Genomic DNA, 26,673 nt, shown 5'->3' with positions numbered 1-26,673 from the left:
CCTCCCCTATCTCCCCTTCTCTCCCCCCCCCCCCCCTCCCCCCCCCCCCCCCCCCCTCCCCTCCCCACACCGCCCAGTGTATTAACCTTAATGGCCCCCCGGTGCTGCTAACAAGGTTTGCATTAGCCGTAAAGTAGGGCTGCTTCCTCCTCCTTCAGCTCGGTCGGGGGAGTCGTTTGGTCCTCCCCCCCCGTGGCTCTGAATGGCCCTCCCTCTCAGGGGAAAGGGGGGGGGGTTCTCTGAATGGGACGGTGTGGGAGGCTCGCCCACGAGGTGTAGCGTTACGGCGCTCCTCTGGAGGTCCCCTCTCCAAGGCTGTTGTCCTCACAGCTTCTGTCCGACGCTCCGACCGGAAAACACGAACCCCAAAACCCACAGAGCCCCCACACTGTCAGAGAACCAGGGACCCTAAAACACACAGAGCCCCGACACTGTCAGAGAACCAGGGACCCCAAAACACACAGAGCCCCGACACTGTCAGAGAACCAGGGACCCCAAAACACACAGAGCCGCGACACTGTCAGAGAACAAGGGACCCCAAAACACACAGAGCCCCCACACTGTCAGAGAACCAGGGACCCCAAAACACACAGAGCCCCAACACTGTGAGAGAACCAGGGACCCCAAAACACACAGAGCCCCCACACTGTGAGAGAACCAGGGACCCCAAAACACACAGAGCCCCCACACTGTCAGAGAACCAGGGACCCCAAAACACACAGAGCCCCGACACTGTCAGAGAACCAGGGACCCCAAAACACACAGAGCCCCGACACTGTCAGAGAACCAGGGACCCCAAAACACACAGAGCCCCGACACTGTCAGAGAACCAGGGACCCCAAAACACACAGAGCCCCCGACACTGTCAGAGAACAAGGGACCCCAAAACACACAGAGCCCCAACACTGTCAGAGAACCAGGGACCCCAAAACACACAGAGCCGCGACACTGTCAGAGAACCAGGGACCCCAAAAGACACAGAGCCCCAACACTGTCAGAGAACCGGGGACCCCAAAACACACAGAGCCCCCACACTGTCAGAGAACCAGGGACGTGTTTCTATGAGGAAGACGCTGTCTGCGTTAGTCATCATAATATCATTTTATCATAATTAATCAGACTAATTATATTTTAAACCAAATTAGAGGAATGTGATTCCACCAGAATCCAGTCTTGAATAGTTTTTTCTTGACATTGTAAGCCGTGTGTCACAGCTATCTATGAAGGAGCGTTTATCATTTGAATAAGCTCTGGTTTTGGCATGAATAATACATTTCCCTGTAATAATAACACCGTTTCCCAGCGTATGAATCATGTTGAAGAATCTGTATTTCCAATTACCTTTTCCTTTTTTTCCCACAGACACCAATGAATGTGAAGTAGGCATTTGTGTTCATGCTCGTTCCTGCCGCAACCTGATTGGAGGATACCTGTGTGACTGCCTTCCTGGTTGGTCGGGAGCCAACTGTGACATAAGTGAGTAAAAGGGAGGGAGGGAGAGACAGGGGGAGGGGGGGAGAGACAGGGGGAGGAGAGGAGAGGAGATGAGAGGGGAGGAGAGGAGAGGAGGAGAGGGGAGGAGACAGGAGGAGGAGGAGAGGAGAAGAGGAGAAGAGGAGAGGGGAGGAGGAGAGGGGAGGAGCAGAGTATATGGGAGCAGAGGAGAGGAAAGGGGAGAGAAAGAGGAGTGGAGAGGAGTGAAGAGAAGGGGAATGAATAGGTTGGTCGGCAGGTGAAAGATGAAGCACCTCACAGATTGTGTCTGAGCAGCACTCTCCCCGGGGCCCTTGCGCAGTAGTTTATTTTGTGGCCCTAACTAACCCCATCAATCATCACCAGTTTCGACGAAGACAGGGAAGAGATACGCTAACACTAAGGGCAACCTGATAACCTGCAGACTCACCAGCCTACCTCTTCCACACAGAGCCACTGAGGACATTAAAAGTCCTTATGGCCCTCGACGCATCGTCCTCCCGGATGAGGACAGGACACTGTGTTCAGGGTAGACCTGTGTGCGTTAACGCTGCCTCTGTCCTCTCCAGACAACAGCAGCTGTCGGGGCCAGTGTCTGAACGGCGGGCAATGCCAGGTAACCCCCCCCCCCCCCCTCCTGAGTCTTAAGGTGCGTTCATTGTCCTGGACGCCTCCCCAGTGACGACGCTCACGCTGACGCCTGTTCCAGAAAGCGACCCTTCATGTGCATTGCGTTCGGAATACAACAATTCTTCACAGCAGCGTTTTTTTATCGGATAAAAACCAGAAAAACCGGGAGTCAGAAGTAAACAGAATTGAGTAGGATCAGTTTCAAGTTTGCATGTCTTTATTTCCTTGATGCCTATCACCTACTATTATCACCTACTTCATTTATGAGAAGCACATACAGTATTGCCACTTTGTGGAAGGCTAAACTTGCCCTTATCTAGAGCTGGTTTACCAGTACACACAACGTTTAAAACTGAGCAAAGTCGATGCCAAAATACGGTTACAACATCAATCGTTAGTAAAGTATGTGATATGATGGTTGATTATTTTATATTGAGTAAAACTTTCCTGTTCCTGCTTGTTCATGCACGCCAGTAGTAAACAATACATCACCAACTGGGCAACTGTCATGAAAATGTTTCCCCATAGTTCCCAGCGATCTGAACGCAAAATAAACCCCAGTGGTTTGTTACGTCGGTACCGCTGTCTCCACATCTCGGCTTGTTTTCTTTGTTCATGTCTCGACTTCTGCCCGTCCTGGTGATTTAGGAGGAGCATTAATCTGTCTCGCTATCGATTAAAAGTAATGAAAAGGTGTCGCCTTGGGCGATGATTCTCGAAATACAAGCATTCTTTGTCCTGACAATTCTGAGCAACTTAAATTCTTGCTGCATGAATAACATCATTGGAGTTGAACTCTAGCTACTCATAGTGTACACCATACTATACATATACGGTATTAGAAGAACAGAAACATGCACGCATCTAATATCAGAATTAATTTGGATTAAGTGTTTATGATATTTAAAGGCCCTTGTGGAGATCCTTTAGCAGGTTTAGCAGATCCTTACTCTTTAATGTCCAGCATTTGACCCCATCATGATGGTCATCATCATCGTCATCATCATCTTCGTCCTCCTCCTCCTCATCCTAATCATCCTCAATGTCATCTGCCTTCTACTGTAAAGGATAAATTGCCGGCGAACCGCTCTATCGGAGCCTTCTCTCGGAGGGACGCTAAAGTGTGTTGCATAGCGACCGTCGATGCATAGCGGCAGCCAGGAGGGACTACTTTTTTGTATTCTTTAATAAAATGGCTAATTTGACTTTCTTGGTTTCTTTTTAAATGTAGTGTGTCTATGACTTTCGTTTCGCCATAACAGTAACCGTTGTATAAAAACAATAGCACTTCAGTCAGTGGTATGAGCTCATTATACCACTGTGAAGGGGGTCGCCGGCCCTCCGCTGCGCGTCGGGGCCGGACAACGCCCCTTAACAGTGGTATAATGAGCACATACCACAGCCTGGCGTGATCTATTGCTTAAATATATATATATATATATATATATATATATATATATATATATATATATATATATATATATATATATATATATATATATATGTGTGTGTGTGTATCTATTTGTTATAGATTGTTATATATTGTCGTCATAGCATCCCTATCTAATCTGCTACCTTCCCACCGTAGGACCTGGTTTCGGGATCCAATTGTGTGTGCCAGACTGGTTTCTCTGGGAAGTTCTGCCAGACTGCGGCCGGTGCCTGTGACAGCGCCCCCTGTCTGAACGGAGGGCAGTGTGTGGAGAGAGACGACCAGGCCACCAGCTGCCTCTGCCCGCTGGGGTACTCAGGGTCCTTCTGCGAGGTGGGTGTGCTTAAAGACATCCTCCAGTGGGGTTAGTGATGTGCAAGAGGTGATTACCAAGGCGGCATGTGGCTCAGGAGGCAGAGCGGGATTGCTGGCCACCAGAAGGTTGTTAGTTCGATCCCCGGCTCCTCCTAGCTGAGTCTCTAGGTGTCCCTGAGCAAGGCACCCAACCCTTAACTCCTCTCGACAGCCATGCGTGGCTGATACCGCCGTGAATGAGTGTATGAATGGGTGAATGTAAGGCAGTACTGTAAAGCGCTTTGAGTGGCCACCGGTTAGAAGAGCGCTGTATAAATGTAGTCCATTTACCACTAACATTGCAATTGATACCTTGAAATACACTATTTTGTTGTTCTTGATTCTGTTGTTGAGGTTCACCGGTTGGATATACGTGCATTTTGTTCACCGGTCATTAATCAACCAAACAGCCCCTGGACCATGATTAGACCAACCGTCACTCCCATCCAACAGTGATGCATGGACCTGAAAGCCGTAACGACATGAGAACGGGTCTGATGATTGATGGTGTGTTCGTTCTCTCTGTTCCAGGTAGCGATAGACCTGTGCAGTCCCAACCCGTGCCACCAGGGGGCGCCCTGCAGCAGCGTGGACGGCAGGTTTCTGTGCGGCTGTCCAGATGGGTTTTACGCCAACAAATGCCTCAGTCTCATGGACCCTTGCATTGGTCAGCATTGTCCAGGTAATATAGATGGATAGAGAGAAACAATATGACACAGAATTGGTGTGTGTGTGTGAATGTGTGTGTTTTACTTGCCTTTGTGCTTGTATGTTATTATTTGGTCTCTCTCTCTCCCTCTCCCTCCCCTCCCCCCTCCCCTCCCTCCCTCCCCCCCTCTCTCCCCTCACCTTCCCCTCCCCTCCCTCCCTCCTCTCTCTCTCTCTCTCCCCTCTCCCCCTCCCCCTTTCCCTCCCCCTCCCTCCCTCCCTCCCCTCTCTCTCTCTCCCCTCTCTCACTCCCTCCCTCTCTCCCTCTCCCCCCCTCTCTCTCTCCCTCCCCTCTCTCTCTCTCTCTCTCTCTCTCTCTCTCTCTCTCTCCCTCCCCTCTCTCTCTCCCTCTCTCTCCCTCCCCTCCCTCTCCCCCGCTCTCTCTCCCTCTCCCCCCTCCCCCCTCCCCTCCCCCCCTCCCCCCCCCCTCCCCCTCCAGGTGCTATCTCCGACTCGGTGCAGGGCGGGGGGCTGACCTTCTACCTGGCTCTGGTGGGCGTGTCGGCGCTGGTCACCGTGTGCTGCTGCAGCGCCTGCGCCTTCCTCTTGTCCCGCCTCCACCGCCGCAGGAAGAGGAAGCAGACGCAGGCCGCGGCCCCGCCCACCCCGGGGGCCTTCAACAACCAGCGGGAGCTGGTCACGCTGATCCGCAACCTGGACCGGCCCTTCCCCCTGCTGCCGCCGCCGCCCCCGCCCGGCTCCGCCCCCGCGCCCCGCCCGGGCTGCCGCCACGAGGAGATCGAGCTCACGCCGCCCCCCCCCCTCGCCGGCCCCCCCCCGGGCCTCGCCCGCCCTGAAGCCGGCCGCCCCCCACGCCCCCAAGCAGGACATCTCCAACCTGGAGAGGGAGAAGCTGAACCGCTTCCACTACACAGAGCCCCCCCAGGAGGTCTGACCCCCCAGGACCACAGAGCCCCCCCAGGACCACAGAGCCCCCCCAGGAGGTCTGACCCCCCCCAGGACCACAGAGCCCCCCAGGACCACAGAGCCCCCCCGGGAGGTCTGACCCCCCCCCCCCAGGACCACAGAGCCCCCCCAGGAGGTCTGACCCCCCCCAGGACCACAGAGCCCCCCCAGGACCACAGAGCCCCCCCGGGAGGTCTGACCCCCCCCCCCCCAGGACCACAGAGCCCCCCCGGGAGGTCTGACCCCCCAGGAGGTCTGACCCCCCCAGGACCACAGAGCCCCCCCAGGAGGTCTGACCCCCCCAGGAGGACTTATGCCCCAGGACCCCCCCCAGGAGGACTGACCCCCCAGGAGGACTGACCCCCCAGGAGGACTGACCCCCCAGGACCACAGACCCCCCCAGGAGGTCTGACCCCCCCCCAGGACCACAGAGCCCCCCCAGGAGGTCTGACCCCCCCAGGAGGACTGACCCTCCAGGAGGACTGACCCCCCAGGACCCCCCCAGGAGGACTGACCCCCCAGGACCACAGACCCCCCAGGAGGTCTGACCCCCCCCAGGACCACAGAGCCCCCCCAGGAGGTCTTACCCCCCCCAGGACCACAGAGCCCCCCCGGGAGGTCTGACCCCCCCCAGGAGGTCTGACCGCCCAGGAGGTCTGACCCCCCAGGACCACAGAGCCCCCCCAGGAGGTCTGACCCCCCAGGACCCCCCAGGACCCCCCAGGACCACAGAGACCCCCCAGGAGGTCTGAACCCCCAGGAGGTCTGAACCCCCAGGAGGTCTGACCCCCCCAGGACCCCCCCAGCGGGTCCTGAGCTTCAAACTCCGCACCTTCAGGACTTCAGGAGTTATTTTACGGTTGTTGTTGTTGTTGTTGATGTTTTTTACACTATGTCCCCTGTTGCACTCCGGCCTGCTGATTGGCCGCCAGACTCGCTGGTTGAGGGGACCCTGCTGTGAGGGGCCCCTGTGAGAGGGCCCCTGTGAGGGGGCCCCTCAGGACAGACCCAGCCTTACCTTAACGTTGTCTTAAAGCCCGAGTGGAGGAGCTCCACCGGCGCTCTGGGGAGGGGAGGGAGGCTGGGGAGGTTCTCCCTTAGCATGGGGCTGAGGAGCTAGCTAGGGAGCTAGCTGGGGAGCTAGCTGAGGAGCTTGCTGGGGAGCTAGGTGGGGAGCTAGCTGAGGAGCTAGCTGAGGAGCTAGCTGAGGGAGGAGCTAGGAGCTAGCCTTGGGCGCCGCAGCTGTGTGAGTGAGTCATGTGCTCACGGTTCTCAAGGGGAATACAGAGTCCTGGGAACTGAAGCAGGGCGTCGCTGAGACCCCGCTCTCTCTCTCTCTCTCTCTCTCTCTCTCTCTCTCTCTCTCTCTCTCTCTCTCTCTCTCTCTCGCTGTGTCTCTCTCTCTCTATCTCTCTCTCTCTCTCTCTCTCTCTCTCTCTCTCTCTCGCTGTGTCTCTCTCTCTCTCTCTCTCTCTCTCTCTCTCTCTATTGCTGTCTCTCTCTCTCTCTCTCTCTCTCTCTGTCTCTCGGTCTCTCTCTCTCTCTCTCTCTCTCTCTCTCTCTCTCTCTCTCTCTCTCTCTCTCTCTCTCTCTCTCTCTCTCTCTCTCTGTCTCAGCACTCTTCAACACAGAAGTCTCCTTATGCCAATGAATGTTTGGATGCAGTTATTTAAACCTTGCGCTCATCTGTGCTATTACTGTGTGTGTGTGTGTGTGTGTGTGTGTGTGTGTGTGTGTGTGTGTGTGTGTGTGTGTGTGTGTGTGTGTGTGTGTGAGAGAGAAAAGAGAGTGAGAGAGAGAGAGAGAGAGCGAGAGAGAGAGAGAGAAAAAAGAAAGAAAGAAAACAGAAGTGACATCGTGAGAGATGGAAAGTGAGAAAGAGCGACGGTAAAGAAAAACGAAAAGAAGGCTTCATATGGAGCAGTTATTCACAGTTTTTAACGAACTACCCTTTCAATCTTTTTCAATTTAAAACAACAAAAGAAAAACAGATGATCGTTGTACCCGTCAGAAGAAGAGACCTACCCCTGGTCCAACCAAAACACATTTAATCCCAGGATTAGTTCATTTAAATATACACTGTTGCCTGTTTCACATCTGTAATATTACAGCTGTACATTAAGATGTATGTTTTTTTCATACCATGCGTGTATCTTTGTTGTATATAAATATATTGTACATATTGCGCCTTATTTGTTACCGTGGTTTGGTCACTGTTGGCCTAGTTGTCCTCTCTTGCAAACATCGGACCTGCAAGCAGATGTGGAATGTAATAAAAGTGCATTTACCAGCTAAATCTCTTTCTAATCAGCCTGTGTGTATGCTTTTGCGTGTGTGTGTGTGTGTATGTGCATGTGTGCGTGTGTGTGTGTGTATGTGAGTGCGTGCGTGTGTGTCTGCGTATGTGTGTGTGTTGCTGCATGCGTGAATGTGCCTGTCTGTGCGTGTGTGTGTATGTGAGTGCGTGCGTGTGTGTCTGCGTGTGTGTGTGTGTGTGTGTGTGTGTGTGTGTGTTGGTGTATGCGTGAATGTGTCTGTCGGTGCGTGTGTGCGCGTGTGTGTGTGCGCGCTTGTGTGTGTGTGTGTCAGTGTGTGCGTGTTCATAAGGTATCCAGTGAGTGTGTGAATGCGTGCCCTCGTGTTCTCCCTCAGCCAGAGGTTCATATAGCTCTTGGCCATGTTGAGTCTGAGCAGAACTCCACTTCATTGACTCAATGTGTCACTGCAGTCTCCCTCTATAGATAAACACACACACAGCCACTCGCCGTATCTCCCCTGACATGTACACAACCTCCAGGGGCCAACTGAAGGGTTGGCGGCCCCCAGACAGAGCCGATACCAGGGGCTTCCGGGCCCTTTGAGGAAGCGGTGGTCACCCGAACGTAAGGAGGAACAAATGGTTATTTTTGTGTTTTAAGGGAAGATGTTTACCTGACAACAATAACGGGCAGTATGGGAAAGGAAGTGAGATAGCGTGTCAGAGCGATAGAAAGTGAGGGTAAGGTCGCGGCGGTGACAGCGGACAAGCAAATGGGTCTAACAAACGTGACCTATGGTCTGCCCGGCGACTGACATGCTGGACAGGAACATTTCCAGCATGGGTTTCCTGTCGCCCGCCCGGACCGAAGGAAATGTAGGAAGCATGAGTCAAGGAACACACACGCATGCACACACGCACACACGCACGCACAACAGAGTGTTACACAACCTCTACACCTGCCTCATCCCTCAGGATGGGGGAGAGAGGTTGTGAGAGTGCAGAGACCGGCAGAGGTCCAGGTTCGTGTTTCAGGACTCGGATCGATGATCTAAACAACATGTGCTCAATATATATTTGATGATCCTCTTCAAGGCCCCTTTTAAGCCAGAATAGCCTTCGTCGAGGTGTTTGTGATGATCCAAAGATGGCTCCCTCCTGATTTGACCTTGGGGTCACGGTCAGAGTCCAGTGGGGGGGCTGGGTTCCTCCACCAATAGGAGGAGCAGACAGAGGTTGAAGAGGATTCCCTGATCATTCCTCCAAAGATCTCTCACCGTAGGAGAGAAGACATTCAGTAGACAGATACAAGGTCGAACTTTACATAGACCTACATGTTTTTTTACGAGAATATAAATAATGGTTCTCTGGGGAATATCTTGCAAATAAAATATCCTTAAAAACATGCATTAAAGATATTTATTACCAATGAATAAACAGAGTGTGTGGTGTGTGTGTGTGTGTGTGTGTGTGTGTGTGTGTGTGTGTGTGTGTGTGTGTGTGTGTGTGTGTGTGTGTGTGTGTGTGTGTGTGTGTGTGTGTGTGATACTTGTATCCTATATCATAATGAAATGTAAAGTAATAGTACCCAGATATTATTCAAGATGCCAAACCTCTCACGCATTCTGTCTACCTCTCTCTGCCATGCATATTGGGCTACCTTCATACATCTTGGAGAGAAGAGAAGCCAAGCTGTTTAGAAACCATCTAATTGAATCTGGTTTCTTAATTTAGACGTAATTTGATTTAGTTGTTAATTTGGCTGGGGGTGTTGATTCCATATTTCGGTTATTGAATTTTGGGAGCTCAAGATAATCGGTATCTGGTCAACACTGCCATCTTCTGGTCGCAGTTAGTATTACAAATATAAGTGATAATGTAATGAGTAATCGATTGATGAAATCACATTTGAGTTAACAGTTTAGCTGATGATCCCATTATATTGAACCAAGTTTTGCTATGTTGAAATTGTAATAAACGAATGTATTCATTTCCTCGTCCTCTGTCTATATGATAATAACAATAATAATAATAATACCAAAATAGGAATAACAATATCAAAACAATTTATATATATTTTTGTATTGTTATTGTCAATATATATGTGTGTGTGTGTGTGTGTGTGTGTGTGTGTGTGTGTGTGTGTGTGTGTGTGTGTGTGTGTGTGTGTGTGTGTGTGTGTGTGTGTGTGTGTGTTTGTATTTTTCTTTAAGCCAATAAACCCTTTTTCCTTCTATCACTCACTATTTCCCATCCTACGGCTCTTACTACATACATCTCGGTTGCATTTTCCAGAACCCACTGGGCTCACTGGTTCTGGTCCCACGGTAGTCCTCCACGGTGGTGGTTCATACTGGTCCCACAGCGCTGCCCTCCCACCGACCAGCAGCACAGCAGACCGAGGAGGTGTGACCGGAGTCGGCTCAGAGTCGGCCGAAACAGCGCAGTATAACCCAAGTTTCTGTTGGTGGTCCACAACAACAGGTAACCGCGGGAGTGAGACGCGACCCTCTGCATGCGTGTTGTATGTTTTGCAAAGAGTGAGATCAACGTTAGGGATCATAAGTCATTCCAGCTCCCTTGGAAGCTAGCCGGCTAACGCCAGTTGGCTAATGCTAGCAGGCTAATGATAGCTGCAGAGGCCCATGTGCAGTCGTTAGCTTCTGGCTGTTAGCTAGATGCTAGGCAGCAATGCAGAGGATGTCATCGCATTACCGTATTGTGTCAGTGTAGCTAAACTGCGTGAAATGCACAACTGGTTTGTTTTATTTCAGCCCCGAATGAAGCCTCGATGTGTTATTGAATGTAAGAAGTTATGACTAAAATAAACAGCTGGTTAGTGTTAGCAGGGCTTGCGTGAACAAGCTAAGCTAACAATATTGTGTTCAGCCAATGACATTTAGGGCAGTGCCTTTGAGGACTATTTTAATCAACTACGGCCATGGCAGGGGTACAGCTAGGTGGCTGATCGCGATCCAATGGGAATGTGGTTTAAAGTAGGAATTAGCTTAATGCTTCCCGTTGCATTATCAGCTATCACTGCTGTTGTGGCTGTGCGGGGTGAATACATACCATCCAACACAACAAATGTAATACAACTTACAAACGTGTCAACAAACTACCCACCTACCAATCAATCATATATTTATATTGCTGTCAAGAATTGGAAGTTGGAGAACTATTTACTAGTATAAAATACTTTTTCTTGCATTTTTTTCCCTACTACACAAGTTGATATGAACAGCTGGTTCACAAGAGCTAGTTCAGAGTTCACACAAACACAGATATTTTACACTTGATAAACTAATTATTAAAGTGTGTTGTATGATTGGAAAAAATACATATTTGGGGATCTGTATTATCATGCCTGTTATTTTGTTGTTTGATTTATATGTACAGCAAAAATAATAATTTCTGTGTATTGAAAACCAATATGTCGAAGGACCGGTCCTGCTTTGTTAGCAAGTGGTTTATTTGAGGGATGGTGAGAACAAGAACAGTACTAGATACACAAAGCCTAACAGAGGAACCCAACCATGTTTGTTGTCTAATTGAGGGCACATGTCACTTGTTCTACGTTTTGACGGAAAACACATTCATGAAGCTTCAACCAGGCAGACTCCAACAGTCCCCAGGCAGCGTGCTGAACCCCCAGAACGACCCCAGTCTCTCCCACGTTGAGCTGGATCAGTCTTCAGGGCCTTCGCACCCTTCTCTGTCCTTCCTCTACCTCGTTGCTCTGCTGATGGTGCTGTGTCTCTCTTCCTCCTCCCGGCTCCTCCCCTTTCTGTCTGCAGCAACCGTGCCCCGCCGCGCCCCCACCCCCAGCGGCGCCGTCATGTGGCAGGAGGCCAGAAAACACGAGCGCAAGCTTCGTGGTATGATGGTCGACTACAAGCGACGTGGCGAGCGCCGGCGCGAGTACTACGAGAAGATCGTAAGAGCCCACTGTCTGTCTGTCTGTCTGTCTGTCTGTCTGTCTGTCTGTCTGTCTGTCTGTCTCTCTGTCTCTCTCTCTCTCTCTCTCTCTCTCTCTCTCTCTCTCTCTCTCTCTCTCTCTCTCTCTCTCTCTCTCTCTCTCCGACCCCCCCCACTCGTTATTAAGTCATTTAAATCAGTGGACCCTCTTGCTACAGTTCAGACCAGGCGGCCTCCAACATACTCTTGCTTGTTGTGTCCTACTAGTTTATTTTTCTCTCATGTCTTCTTAAATGCACGTCACTTTGGTCCATGCAAAAACAAAGGTCCTCGCAGAAAAACTAAATTAATTAAATTAAATGTTGTAAGGAAAACCCTAGTTGGAATATAATATTTTTTTCATGTAGTTTTTTACTTAGTTTTAACAGCAGAGGGAGTTTTGTATGAACAGTTTCCCGGTATTGGTGTCCCCCAGTGGGCGTGTCCCCGGTGTGGGCGTGTCCCCATGTGGGCGTGGCCCCGGTGTGGGAGGTCCTTCCCTCAGCGCTCTCCTCTCTGTTCATCTCACAGAAAAAGGACCCTGCCCAGTTCCTCCAGGTCCATGGCCGAGCCTACAAGATCCACCTGGACCCGGCCGTGGCCCTGGCTGCTGAGAGCCCCATCAACATGTGAGCTCACACACCCTCACTCACTCACTCACTCACTCACTCACTCACTCACTCACTCACACCCTCACTCACTCACTCACTCACTCACTCACTCACTCACTCACTCACTGACTCACACCCTCACTCACTCACTCACTCACTCACTCACTCACTCACTCACTCACTCACTCACTCACTCACTCACTCACAGACTCACTCACTCACTCACTCACTCACTCACTCACTCACTCACTCACTCACTCACTCACTCACTCACTCACTCACACACGCACTCACACACACACTCACACACGCACTCAAAGGCACTCACTCACTCACTCACTCACTCACCCCCCCCCCCCCTTGTGGGGCCCTTATGGAAGCAGCCCTGTTCATTAGTTTATTTCCGTCCTCTTTCTCCCCAGGATGCCGTGGCAAGGAGACGCCAACAACATGATTGACAGGTTCGACGTCAGGGCCCACCTGGACTACATCCCCACCTACACCCCCCCCCTGCTCAGCAGCAGGTGAGTCCCAGGTGTAGCCCCCCCCCCCCCCCCGCCTCTGCTCCATACGTCTGTAACACTGGGATTGGCTGTTTAGTGTGAAAACGATATACGGCATTTTATTGACTCTAGTATTGTGCGTGTGCGTGCGCTGCAAGATATTGTATAATTTATCTTTATCTTATGTTTATAGTTTTTCCGATCACCTGTTAATGACGTCACTGTGTGGTGTCTCCTGCAGCAGCCCCGACCAGGAGTCAGACGAGAGGAAGTGTAACTACGAACGCTACCGAGGACTGGTGCAGAACGACTTCGCCACCAGTGAGTCCGGCTGCTTTCTGCTTCTGTCACCGCCTCAGATACCTTGAAGGATCGATAGGCAGGATTCAGCAGTTTCCAGCTCTCTCCAGTCTGACTGCATAGAATAAACACTCTGCTCCTCATCTCCCTTAGAGCACATTTCCAACGTTTGACATTTTTGAAGAGTCAGTAAATTTTTACATAGTTTCATAAAATCAATTGTAAGTGCATAACTCTGCAATGACACCTCAGCCGTTCCACCAGGCTAGTGATGGCTGTCCTAGCTAGCTGTTGTTTAGCAGAGTAGTGATGGCTGTCCTAGCTAGCTGTTGTTTAGCAGAGTTGTGATGGCTGTCCTAGCTAGCTGTTGTTTCCATCAGGATAGTGATGGCTGTCCTAGCTAGCTGTTGTTTAGCAGAGTAGTGATGGCTGTCCTAGCTAGCTGTTGTTCATCAGGCTGGTGATGGCTGTCCTAGCTAGCTGTTGTTTATCAGGCTAGTGATGGCTGTCCTAGCTAGCTGTTTATCAGGCTAGTGATGGCTGTCCTAGCTAGCTGTTGTTCATCAGGCTGGTGATGGCTGTCCTAGCTAGCTGTTAGCTGCTGGTTGTTCTGTGTTCCCCTGACCCCCTGTTGACCCCCTGTTGTCCCTCTCCAGTCTCTGAAGAGCAGTGCCTGTACCAGATCTACCTGGACGAGCTCTACGGTGGCCTGCCACGACCAAACGAAGACGAAAAGAAAAAGTGAGTGTTTGGAAAAGTGCTCTTTATGGAATGACCTCATTCTGCCATCACTTCTCACTGGGCTATTATATATAGCGATTATTGATGCATCATGTATTGAAATATCTTTTTTAGGTTAAATATTTTTTTTAACAAACCTATGACTTGTTTCAAATATGTCGTTTTCAAATTGTATTGAATGATATATGTTGAAAGAATATTTATAAATTCAGTGTATTGATTCTTTGGACCTATGTATGCATTTATGGCTCCATACCAATAAGACGTATGAATGTATATTGGGCTCCATGCCAGTAAGCGTATGTATACAGGGCTCCATACCAATCAGAAGTGTGTATTTGCTAGGCTGGCGGAGAAGAAGGCCACCATTGGCTACACATACGAGGACAGCACAGTGGAGGAACCCGAGCCCACCTCAGACAAGGACGAGGAGAACTCTGAGGAGGAGGAATCAGAGGAGGACGAAGGCATCCCAGATATCGGTCAGGAAGCATTGGTTTGAGTGACTCTGAAGTAACGTGGATGCGTAGTATAAAGCATTTTGGGCGGCACGTGGCTCAGGAGGTAGAGCGGGTCGGCTGGTAACCTGAAGGTTGCCGGTTCGATCCCCGGCTCCTCCTAGCTGGGTGTCGAGGTGTCCCTGAGCGAGACGCCTCACCCTGACTGCTCCTGACCTGCTGGCTGTCGCCCTGCGGGGCTGACTCCGCCGTCAGTGTGTGAATGAATGGGTGAATGTGAGGCAACATTGTATTGTAAAGTGCTTTGAGTGGCCACTGGTTAGAAAAGCGCTGTATGCATGCAGACCATTTACCGTAGATGCCTCTGTGTGTGTGTGTGTGTGGGTGTGGGTGTGGGTGTGGGTGTGTAGACGTGGAGGTGGATGTGGACGAGCTGAACATCGAACAGGAGCTGGACCTGAATAAGATGGCCACCCCCTACGGCATGGCAGAAGGAGACTTCGTCAGGTGGGCGCTTGTTTTGCCGCCGCAGTGTTCTGTTTACATTTACACTCAGGGCGCTTAGCGGACGCTTTTATCTAGAGACTTGCAATAAGTACATTTGGTAGGAGAAAGAGAAACGATAATATACCGCCGTCGGTACAGTAAAGATGTTCACAAACGCAAAATCTGACAAATGGTTATATAATGGTTGTTTAATGATCGTAACGTGAACGCCGTATTTACTATAATAATTACGCATAAATCAGTGTCAGATTTGAACAGTTCTATTAAAGTGGTGTCATTTAGTTCACATACATTTGATAAATATTAACGGCTCAGCGCTGACGCCAACGAACTCTGACCTCTGAACGATCGCGGAGCGTTGAAAGAAAACGTTAAAGGGAGGGGAGGTGAGCTGAGCGTGAGCGGTGTGTAACCATGGTGACGTGTAACCATGGTGACGTGTAACCATGGTGACGTGTAACCATGGTGACGTGTTCCCAGGATGCTGAGGAAGGACAAGGAGGAGGTGGAGGCCATCAAGCACGCCAAGGCCCTGGAGGCGGAGAAGGCCATGTACTCGGTAGGACCCCCCCCCCCCTCTGCCGTTGCGCCCCTGGGCACCCGCACACCGCGTTGTCTTGTCTGTGGGCTAACGCTGCTCTGTCTCCATGGCGACCCCCAGGGCCGTCGCTCCCGGCGACAGAGGAGGGAGTTCAGGGAGAAGCGGCTGAAGGGACGGCAGATCAGCCCGCCCAGGTGAGGGGGTCTGAACCATCCAGTGGGTCATTCTCATGGATCCTTATTGTTTGTTAGTTGTAATATTTTACAGTGGTTCAACTTATTTTAGCGACAAGGTACAATGTGACAAGAATTGTTGCATTTTAACAATTTCATTTTTATATTTTTATAAACCCCATCCAACCCTAACAATTCCTTGTGCCGTGCAAAAACAAAAAAATTATAAAATACTTTCTCCTATGATGAACGTATTTGTGCTTTACATTGAAGCTTATTCGCTAATGAGAGAGGGGAAAGTTTCAAGTTTGTCTAAATAAACCAGTGAAGGGTCCCAGACTTGGTAGAATCTTTTGGTTGATCCTTTAAGAAAGTATTTAGCTTTTACATTTTTTAGAAACATCATATCAGAAAGCCACGCTGATGCCTTAGGTGGTAATTGGGATTTCCATTCCAAAGTATTCTCCTTCGAGCAATCAGAGTTGAAAAAGCAATCAAATATTCTCGCTAATGGCTATCGCAGTTTCATTACCTCTTACCCCAAATATAGCTTTTAAAGGGCTTGGTTCTAGATTCAGGCCAAAAGCCACATTCAAAATCCCAAATATTATTTTCCAAAACTTTCCCAACTCGGAGCAAAGACCTGCGTTTTAATGCGAGTTAACGAGTGGCTCTGGTCCATCACCCATCAGTGGGTACATCCATCAACCTGTATTCTGCTCTCTGCCTCTCACCCACAGCTACGCCAGGAGGGACAGTCCCACGTACGACCCCTACAAGAGGTAAGCTGGCCTTTGCTTTTGGTTTGCATTTAGTTCAGCTCAGACTCGCTGTGACTGTCTTTAGTTTGTTTAAAGGTGCATTATTCAAACTACTGCATTGCCCGTTAAAACCTGCCTGTCTGTGATTGGCTGATTGCTTGATTGGCTGATTTCTGTAGAGCTGCTCATCCAATCAAAATCTCACCTAGTTGACGGACAGACAGACTCCTAACGAGTTCAATTAGTCTAGGTTAGTTAACGACCCTGACGTCTCCCCCCCCCAGGCCGGAGTCGGAGTCCGACTCTGAGTCGCGGTCGCGGTCTCGCTCCCCAGGTCCGGAGAAGATCACCTTCATCACCAGCTTCGGGGGGAGCGACGAAGAGGCGGCGGCGGCGGCGGCGGCTGCAGCGGCGGCGGCGGCGGCGGCGGCGGCGGCGGCGGCGGTTGCGGCGGCGGCGGCTCCTCCAAGCTCTAGCCACGCCCCCGTCCACTCGCAGCACCCTGCAGGTCATAGCAGGGGCTCCCGGTCGGTAACTTTCCCCTTCCTGGCTTCTCATTGGTTGCTTTCTCCCGTCAGTCATATTGTTGCCCGCCCCCCCGGCCGCCTCGAGGCCCAGAGCGTTAGCGGTAGCCTCTGAATACACTGAATGTGATGTAATGCTCTCGATGCACGATGCCACCGCCCACCTTTGACCTGTCAGTGTTTGTACGTTGATGTGTGAACCGAGCGTTACCAGACTCGGGTTCCCCTCTCCGCTCTGACCTCTGACCCCTGGCGTTGCCCTTTGACCCCGTGTCGCTAAAGTCCCCGTGTCTCCTCCCCCCCCCCGCCCAGGAGACGAAGGTCGTCCTCCAGCCGTTCCCCGTCCTCCTCCTCGCGCTCCTCCTCCCGCTCCTCCTCCCGCTCGTCCTCACGCTCGCGGCGAGCGCGGCGGGGGCGGGGCAGCGGGGGGCGGGACGGACGGCGCTCCCGCACGCGCTCCCCCTCCCCCTCCCGGCGGCGCTCCGGGTCGAAGGGCGGAGCCAGAGGGGGGAACGGCAGCGGCGGCTCCTGGAGGAGGCGGGAGCGCACGCCGTCGCGGTCCCGGGAGCGGGAGCGCGACAGAGAGAGGGAGCGGGAGCGCGACCGAGAGCGGGACAGAGAGCGGGAGCGGGACAGAGAGCGGGAGCGGGACAGAGAGCGGGACAAGAGGCGGTATTCCGGCCGCCGGCAGACCAGGTGAGCGGACGGACGGCGGCAGCGTTGGGAGAGTTCACTCTCTTCACTCTCTAGTTCAAAGACCAGCTCACACATTTGAGAATGAACCACTTCAGTTCATAATTCGATATTTCTACTAAGTTCACAGTTCCGAATTTTTTTGTGTTGGCGCAAGCTATTGTCTTTCAACATGATCGCCCCAGCCCATATAGAACCACAGACGTCAATTATTTTATCCGTTTCTAACACTGAGACTATGCGTCAGATTTCATCCTCATATCCAATTTTGAATACTTTTATCTGTAATTTATTTGATAAATTCCAAATTTTGGTTGTGATGATGTATGAAATAACCCATGACACCAATTGACGACTGCATTTTACAAGTACAGTACTGTACAGTACTGTACGGTATAGTACTGTACGGTACAGTACGGTACGGTACTGTACAGTACGGTACAGTACTGTACGCTACAGTACTGTACGGTACCGTACAGTACTATACTGTACAGTATAGTACAGTACTGTACAGTACTGTACAGTACTGTACAGTATAGTACAGTATAGTACAGTACTGTACAGTACTGTACAGTATAGTACAGTATAGTACAGTACTGTACAGTACTGTACAGTATAGTACTGTACGGTACAGTACTGTACGGTACAGTACTGTACCGTACCGTACAGTACTGTATAGTACTGTACTGTACTATACCGTACAGTACTGTACGGTACAGTACTGTATAGTACTGTACAGTACTGTACTATACTGTACTATACTGTACAGTATAGTACTGTACGGTACCGTACAGTACTGTAGCGTACAGTACTGTACCGTACTGTACAGTACCGTACCGTACTGTACCGTACAGTACTATACCGTACTGTATAGTACTGTACGGTACCGTACAGTACTATACTGTACAGTACTGTATAGTACTGTACGGTACCGTACAGTACTATACTGTACAGTACTGTATAGTACTGTACGGTACCGTACAGTACTATACTGTACAGTACTGTATAGTACTGTACGGTACCGTACAGTACTATACTGTACAGTACTGTATAGTACTGTACGGTACAGTACACGTTCGCCCAAAATATGAGCACTGGACCGTGGTTGGTCTGTGTGTGTGTGTACGGTGTGTGTGCGTGTATTTAGTCAAGCGTATAAATACACACCCAATGTCTCCCCCCCCCCCCACTGTCTCTGACCCCCCCCCCCCCCCTGTCTCTGACCCCCCCTCCAGGTCCCGCTCCGGCTCCAGGCAGAGGGCCGCCTCCAGGCACGGGGGGCGGAGCTCCGGGGGCCACCGGCGGGGAGGAAGCAGCAGCCCCAGCCCCTCCCCCTCCCCCTCCCGACCCCCCCGGAGCCCCTCCCCCTCCCACTCCCACAGGGGGTCCCTGACCTCGGGCGGCCTCGACAAGCTAAGGAAGTAAGAAGGGCGGTCCTCCTCGTCCCCGTGGTTACGGATGCTGTTACCATAGTTACCGTACTGTTGTCGCGCTGCTTCCTAATGATGATGAGCGCTCCATCAGAGCTGCCTTTTCAAAGTACGGCGAAACTATGGCTTAAAACTAACCGAAATGTAGCAAACTTTGTCTGATTTGATTTGGTTAAACGGCCCGATACCATCGGAGCATGGCAGCTGATTTAAAACGGGTTTAGGGTTCTGTCCATGAGACGGATCCACCCCTTGTCCTGAGAGAGAGGAAATCCTTTACTCACGCATGCTGTTGGTTATTATCCTGAGAGTCATTCACCGGGCCTGGTATCAGCCCACGGTGGACACAACTCACCAAGTCCACTAACCCTCTCTCCTCTCTCTCTCCTCTCCCTCCTCTCTTACCCCTCTCTCCTCTCTGTCTCTGTCTCTGTCTCTCTCTGTCTCTCTCTCTCTGTCTCCCTCCTCTCTCTCTCTCTCTCTCTGTCTCTCTCTCCCTCCCTCTCCCTCTCTCTCTCTCTCCCCCCCAGGCCTGACACTCCGTGCGGTAAAGAGTCTGGAGCTTCCAAAGTCAGTAAGAATATGATCCAGCTGGGTTCTGTTGCTCAGGTCCATGCCTCCCTCAGCTCTGACAGGCCACGCCCCCTCATCTCTGACAGGCCACGCCCCCTCATCTCTGACAGGCCACGCCCCCTCACCTCTGACAGGCCACGCCCCCCTGCTGTCCCAGGGCAGAAGGGACCAATGGTATCACACCAGGGTTGTTAGGGGTTTAGGACCAGGTTTCCAGATCATTCTTGAGGTGTGTGTGTGTGTGTGTGTGTGTGTGTGTGTGTGTGTGTGTGTGTGTGTGTGTGTGTGTGTGTGTGTGTGTGTGTGTGTGTGTGTGTGTGTGTGTGTGTGTGTGTGTGTGTGTGGTCCTACCTGTTGACCCCTGCTGTCACCAGTAAGGCTGTCACCAGTAGGCCCCCAGCCCTGTAACGGCGGGTCGTGTTCCCTCATGTGTGAACTATGTGAGCAGCAGCTCCTCCCTGCGGTCGCGCCGGGTGCTGGAGGGCCGGTCCCGGGGCCCTGTCCCAGTCCGGGGTCCTGTCCCAGCCCGGGGTCCTGTCCCAGCATGGGGTCCTGTCCCAGCATGGGGTCCTGTCCTAGCCTACGTGACTCTGGGCGGTCTGGGCTCGTCTCAGAGCGCTCAGCGCTCCAGACACGCCCTCCCCAGCCGACAAAACAACACGGCTCATTTGCATATAGGTTGCTTGAAAGGCAAATATGTATTCGTAAACGGCTTCACTCCAAACAGTGAAACTAATGACGGCCTCCCCTGGTGGGAGGGGCCAGGAGGTCAGGTGACCAGGTGACCCCCCCCTAGTGGGAGGGGCCAGGAGGTCAGGTGACCAGGTGACCCCCCCCCCCAGGCTGTGTTCTGGTCTCTGAAGTCAACAGACCTGAACTTGTTCTTGTTTTGCTCCTCAACCGCTTCACCTTTTACACACACACACACACACACACACACACACACACACACACACACACACACGGAGGGGAGCTTCCTGGCGGTTGCAGAGCAGCTGCAGCGCTGGCGGCGTAACGCTCTCTCTCCGTCAGACGGGCGGCCGTGACCCGTTCAACCGTCCTGGATCCTCCTCCTCCTCACGCTGACACAACTGTTACTGTTGGACTGCGATTCTCCTCCTGCTCTCACCCACACACGCACGCACGCACGCAGGCCGACACACACACACACACACACACACACATGCTCACTGACTCACTGCGGGCCCTGGCTGATCGGTCTGTCCTCCACAGCCCAAGATGACCCCCCAGGAGAAGCTGAAGATTCGCATGCAGAAGGCCCTCAACAGGCAGTGTGAGTACACACACACACATACACACACGTGAACACACACACACACACACACACACACACACACACACACACCCCTGTCTGGACATTTGGTACGCAGAGGTGCTCAGGATGTGTGAAGCGTTTCTTTTTTCTTAAAAACTTTCTTTTCCGTTTTTGGGGGAACTGTAGAAACCTGAAACTAGATTAAACTAGTTTAGTGTGAGGGACCTCACTCTGTGATGACTAACCTAGATTAGACTAGCTCAGTGTGGAGGACCTCACTCTGTGATGACTAACCTAGATTAGACTAGCTCAGTGTGGAGGACCTCACTCTGTGATGACTAAACTACATTAAACTAGCTCAGTGTGAAGGACCTCACTCTGTGATGACTAACCTAGATTAGACTAGCTCAGTGTGGAGGACCTCAGTACTCTGTGATGACTAACCTAGATTAAACTAGCTCAGTGTGAAGGACCTCACTCTGTGATGACTAACCTAGATTAGACTAGCTCAGTGTGGAGGACCTCACTCTGTGATGACTAACCTAGATTAGACTAGCTCAGTGTGGAGGACCTCAGTACTCTGTGATGACTAACCTAGATTAGACTAGCTCAGTGTGGAGGACCTCAGTACTCTGTTATAACTAACCTAGATTAGACTAGCTCAGTGTGAAGGACCTCAGTACTCTGTTATGACTAACCTAGATTAAACTAGCTCAGTGTGAAGGACCTCAGTACTCTGTTATGACTAACCTAGATTAGACTAGCTCAGTGTGAAGGACCTCACTCTGTGATGACTAACCTAGATTAAACTAGCTCAGTGTGAAGGACCTCACTCTGTGATGACTAACCTAGATTAAACTAGCTCAGTGTGAAGGACCTCAGTACTCTGTTATAACTAACCTAGATTAGACTAGCTCAGTGTGAAGGACCTCAGTACTCTGTTATGACTAACCAAGATTAAACTAGCTCAGTGTGAAGGACCTCACTCTGTGATGACTAACCTAGATTAAACTAGCTCAGTGTGAAGGACCTCAGTACTCTGTTATGACTAACCTAGATTAGACTAGCTCAGTGTGGAGGACCTCAGTACTCTGTTATGACTAACCTAGATTAGACTAGCTCAGTGTGGAGGACCTCAGTACTCTGTTATAACTAACCTAGATTAAACTAGCTCAGTGTGGAGGACCTCAGTACTCTGTTATAACTAACCTAGATTAAACTAGCTCAGTGTGGAGGACCTCAGTACTCTGTTATGACTAACATAGATTAGACTAGCTCAGTGTGGAGGACCTCAGTACTCTGTTATAACTAACCTAGATTAAACTAGCTCAGTGTGGAGGACCTCAGTACTCTGTTATGACTAACCTAGATTAAACTAGCTCAGTGTGGAGGACCTCAGTCCTCTGTTATGACTAACCTAGATTAAACTAGCTCAGTGTGGAGGACCTCAGTACTCTGTGATGACTAACCTAGATTAAACTAGCTCAGTGTGGAGGACCTCAGTACTCTGTGATGACTAACCTAGATTAAACTAGCTCAGTGTGGAGGACCTCAGTCCTCTGTTATGACTAACTGAGTTCTCCTCCTGCAGCCAAGGCGGATAAGAAGGCAGCTCAGGCCAAGATCCAGAACCAGGAGAACAAGAGACAGGTGTGGGAGCCTGCCTGCCTGCCTGACTGTCTACGTGTCTGCCTGTCTACGTGTCTGCCTGCCTGCCTGTCTGTCTGTCCGTCTGTCTGTCTGTCTGTTTGTCGGTGTCTGTCTGTCAGTCAGAGGCTGTGTCCGGCAGGCTGTGTGTCTGTGCTTCTATAGCTGTGAGCCTGTCTGTCTGTCTGTCTGTCTGTCTGTCTGTCTGTCTGGAAACTGTTTTTTTAAAGCACCCCTACTGCCTCTCATTTCCTCCGTTGACAGGAACGGGAAGGAGAGCTGCGGGCCATGGCGCGCAAGATACGCATGAAGTGAGTCTATTGATACCAACTCCCTCTACTTCTGCTAAGACCAAGAATAACTTTATTAGTACAGCACCTTTCACGACAAGGTTACAATGTGCTTTACAGTGCTATAGAATAAAACGCCAATAAATAATACCACACATACATACACTTAAAACTGTATTAAGTCCTAATATAATACAGTATGCGGTACGATATGAAGACATCACATTTAAGTAGGGCTGGGCAAGTTAACTTGTTAATTATGCGTTAACGCAATCTTATTTTAACGCTTTTAATACATTCTCTTTTCTTTTCTTTTTACTTTGGTTACTTTTGGTTTACTCTCTGGTTTTGCCCACAGAATGTCAACATTCATATCAGAAATCATATTCGTTTTTTAGTTCCACTTACTTTACATTCAATTACACTTTCAGTAAGTGACAATTCACATATCTGTGGTTTTCCGTAAATTTCATAATCAACCCACACTGAATGAGTCAATAAAATTCCCCCAAGATCTCTTGTTCTAGTTTTTGCTTACATTTGGTCTGAATGATAATGAGTCATTCCATTTGATAATCTCATCAAACTTCAATTGGAGTGGATATAAAATATATTTTAAAAAATGCGATAAATCACGGGTTAACTCACTTATACTATGCGATTAAAACTTGTAATCATTGCCCCGCCCTATATTTAAGCCATTTGGAAAAAAAGTTGTCATCAGATGCGCAATAAAACGTAGCTAGCCTTTGCATGCGTGTGCGTCGTGTGTGTGCGTGCGTGCGTGTGCGTGCTTGTTGCTGAGCCTCTCTCTCTGTCCCCAGGGAACGAGAGAGGCGCGAGAAGGAGAGGGACGAGTGGGAGAAACAATATGGCCGCCAGAGCCACTCCCCCTCCCCGTCCAAATATGGTAAGACGCCCTGGTCACCGCGGCCGAGAGAATCCCGTCGGACCTGTTGTTCGGCGGTTGAGTTCTTCCTCTGGAAGCGCGAGCAATGGCTCCTTTGTTTGTTGTCTCATATCTTTGTTAAAATGGGGAAGGGTTACAGTATAGGGGCTGCTGTGTGTGGATCAGCGGGCGCCTCTCGGTAGAGCTCGTTGAACAGCGGCCTCAACGCCGTGACCCGTCGAGTCGTCTCTGGAGCGAGGGTCTACTGATGGATTAAAGTTCTCCGTCGCTACGACGGATTTCCGTCATTTGGAGTTCACAGAGGCCACTTCACATCTCCGATAACGTCGGGACAAATTTACAAACAGGCGTCATTTGGATAAACTAATCGCATATTAAGGATCTAAATAGGTACTTTCTCGCATAAAAAAATATTAAAACTTAAGAAAGTGATGTATTAACAGCACTGAAGCGAGAATTAAAACAGCTTTGCCGCTACCGCTGCCGCGAAATGCATTCTGGGAAACTTGCATACTGTATACTGCGGTGCAGTCGGTCTGCTGTATACTGCATACTGAATCCCACATTCAGTATGCAGTATACAGTACATACCGCGCAGTATGTAGTCGGCAGTACGGTAGTATGCAGTTTCGAACATGGACATAATACACGCGTGTATTATGTCGTCATACGTCAACGCCGGTAAAATTGTCAAATTATATAGTGAGTATTTAAAAGGTCTACCGTTAAAATTGACTGAAAACACAAGCATTTTAATGTACATCCTGATTATATATTAAATATATTATATACAAATGTATATATATACACACACCATTTTTGCGCCACATCTTACGTCTCTTTGTTGTGTTAGTGTTGAGTGTCAGAGCGAAAGTTAAGCTAGTATGAACTCCCTTATAATGATTGACGGCTCTGATGTATCGGATATTGATAAAACACAAAAAAATAAATGGAGATGGGCATGGCTGACGGAAACGGGGAACGATGGCAAGCCTTTTTTAGAGAGTAAAATATGAGACAAGCTTTGCAAAAAAAAAATCTTGGAGTCTAATTGAAAAGACAACAAAAAAATTGCAATAGATGCAAAAGAACAGCTGTTTAAAATCCTCCTCCTGTAAAACAGTATTGGTCGAGCATTTAAACGTGATGGCTGCATTTGGTGCTGACGTCTTATACATTTGTATTTCTTAAGCAGGTGTCAAGTAACCTAACCTGGAACATGTTTCACACACTGCACGTGACTTGGCTGTAGCGCGAATAAAATTTCAGTCAGAAGATTTTTTTTCACTTTAATCCCTGGGTCTACTGATGGCGGCGGTGTTCCATCAGACGACCACGCAGGCCAGACGCCCTGCCGCGGTGCGGCAGCGGCGTGCTAAGCTACTAACGGGGAAACCGGGAGCTGGTTCAATGTTACAGGCTCAGCAAGCTAGTGGAACCGTGACCCAGTTAGCTAGCGATGATACATGTTGTTGTGTTTAACGTGTCTCCCTCTCTCTCCCTCTCTCTCTCTCTCTCCCTCTCCCTCTCCCTCTCCCTCTCCCTCTCCCTCTCCCTCTCTGCCCCTCAGGCCGTGACCACAGCTCTTCCAGAAGGTACGTTACGCTGCTCTGGGCCGTGCGTTGAACCAGGGGGAGCACCAACAGCACCCCACACTAGCCCTGTTTCAGAGGAATGGGGCTCGTCTCAGGGCTCCCTGCTGGTGGGTTGTGTGACCTCCAGTCTGTTTCACACTGGAGGTCACACAACACAGTGAGATGGATCCAGTAGAGCTGGTCTGTGTGTGGCTGTTTTTCAGTGGGTTTGTGTGGGTTCTAAAGTGTGTTTGTGTGTGTGTGTGTTCTTCGGTGGCTGGCTGTGTATCTGTCTGTCTATCCCGGTGTGTGGCTGTCTGTCTTTCGGTCACAGTCTGTCTGTCTGTTGCAGTGTCTGTCTGACTGTCTCTCGCAGTGTGTGTCTGTCTGTCGCTGTGTGTTTTGCCTACTGTGTGTGTGTGTGTGTGTGTGTGTGTGTGTGTGTGTGTGTGTGTAGCAGTGTGCATGTGTCACTCATGTTTGTGTGTGTCTGTAACAGTGTGTGTGTGTAACAGTCTCCCTGGTGTCTCCTATAGCAGTGTGTGTGTGTAGCAGTGTGTGTGTGCCACTCCTCAGCCTCCCTGGTGTTTCCTATAGCTGTGTGTATGTGTGTGTGTAGCAGTGTGTGTGTGTGTGTGTAACAGTCTCCCTGGTGTCTCCTGTAGCAGCAGGAGGTCTCGTTCCCGCTCCAGGAGTCCGTACCACAGGTACTGACAGCAGAGACCTGCTCTACAGCACCACCTACCTGCCAGCCCAGGAACCACAGGGCTGGACCGCCCACCGGAGGGAGGACGAGCCCATTGGCTAGGAGTGGGCTGGGGGCGGGCTTATTGGCTCGGAGAGGGCTGGGGGCGGGCTGATTGGCTGGGAGAGGGCTGGGGGCGGGCTGATTGGCTGGGAGAGGGCTGGGGGCGGGCTGATTGGCTGGGAGAGGGCTGGGGGCGGGCTGATTGGCGAGGGGACCGGCTGAATGGCTGAGACTCCTTCTGGTTCGCTGCTTCTCAAGCCGTAGATCCTATGGAACTATTATGTGTATCGTGTCTTAACTATGAGCTCACACACCGGAGAGAGGTGGGGGGGGGGGCAGCATATGTTCTTTAGTCTGGTGGGAGAAGCATCTGATTGGACACTGGGCCTGGTCACTGCCCGGTAGGTTCATGTCCACCAACGCTGATGTGTCATTGGACCGTCAGGTGATGCTGAACCCCCTCCCCTCTGGGTCCGCCTATAGAACAGGGGCTCTTACAAACAGGTCACATCAAATTATTAGTTTTTCTTGACAACCTTACATCTACTAGAGAAGAGTAAAGAGTTCTGGTCAATTTAATGCAAATAATTTAATGTTTGATCCTTTTTTTTTTTCTATAATCCATCCAATCATGGGTTTTCCCACAATATGATGTTGTACGTCGTACATTTTCCAATAAATTGGTCTTGAACGAAA

At 50.5% G+C, this 26,673-nt stretch overlaps 2 protein-coding genes across 9 annotated transcripts in view; both read left to right on the top strand.

Moving 5' to 3' along the window:
* LOC115561042 (protein jagged-1b) overlaps positions 1–6,255 on the top strand; it is a gene marked incomplete in the record, with an annotated part of 20,113 nt that extends 13,858 nt beyond the window's left edge. The window contains 6 exon segments of the mRNA XM_030380828.1: positions 1,363–1,476; positions 2,043–2,089; positions 3,692–3,868; positions 4,421–4,571; positions 5,037–5,541; positions 6,138–6,255. Coding sequence (XP_030236688.1) covers positions 1,363–1,476; positions 2,043–2,089; positions 3,692–3,868; positions 4,421–4,571; positions 5,037–5,541; positions 6,138–6,255 — 1,112 coding nt within the window.
* Positions 6,256–9,982: 3,727 nt separating this feature from the next.
* clasrp (CLK4-associating serine/arginine rich protein) lies at positions 9,983–26,673 on the top strand. 8 transcript variants are annotated; one of them, XR_003979801.1, is made up of 21 exons: positions 9,983–10,244; positions 11,558–11,697; positions 12,249–12,346; positions 12,751–12,852; positions 13,073–13,152; positions 13,788–13,872; positions 14,218–14,354; positions 14,741–14,837; positions 15,318–15,396; positions 15,499–15,572; positions 16,292–16,333; positions 16,597–16,839; positions 17,149–17,532; positions 18,765–18,950; positions 19,490–19,533; positions 20,766–20,826; positions 22,400–22,458; positions 22,720–22,766; positions 23,570–23,655; positions 25,226–25,250; positions 25,895–26,673. XR_003979801.1 is itself a non-coding variant. In XM_030380137.1 (21 exons), the coding sequence occupies exons 2-21, from the start codon at positions 11,599–11,601 to the stop codon at positions 25,941–25,943; spliced, it is 2,070 nt and encodes a 689-aa protein (XP_030235997.1). In that variant the 5' UTR covers positions 9,983–10,244; positions 11,558–11,598; the 3' UTR covers positions 25,944–26,673. The 8 variants fall into 8 exon arrangements, 5 of the variants coding, with proteins under 5 accessions (XP_030235997.1, XP_030235996.1, XP_030236000.1 ...); XM_030380137.1 differs by having other exon boundaries at positions 13,076–13,152; positions 19,490–19,529; XM_030380136.1 differs by having other exon boundaries at positions 19,490–19,529.

This window comes from Gadus morhua, chromosome 16, assembly GCF_902167405.1.
Source record: "Gadus morhua chromosome 16, gadMor3.0, whole genome shotgun sequence".
Classification (NCBI taxonomy): domain Eukaryota; kingdom Metazoa; phylum Chordata; class Actinopteri; order Gadiformes; family Gadidae; genus Gadus; species Gadus morhua.
Note: the sequence above shows the minus strand (reverse complement) of the source record. Positions and strands in the feature narration are given on the sequence as shown.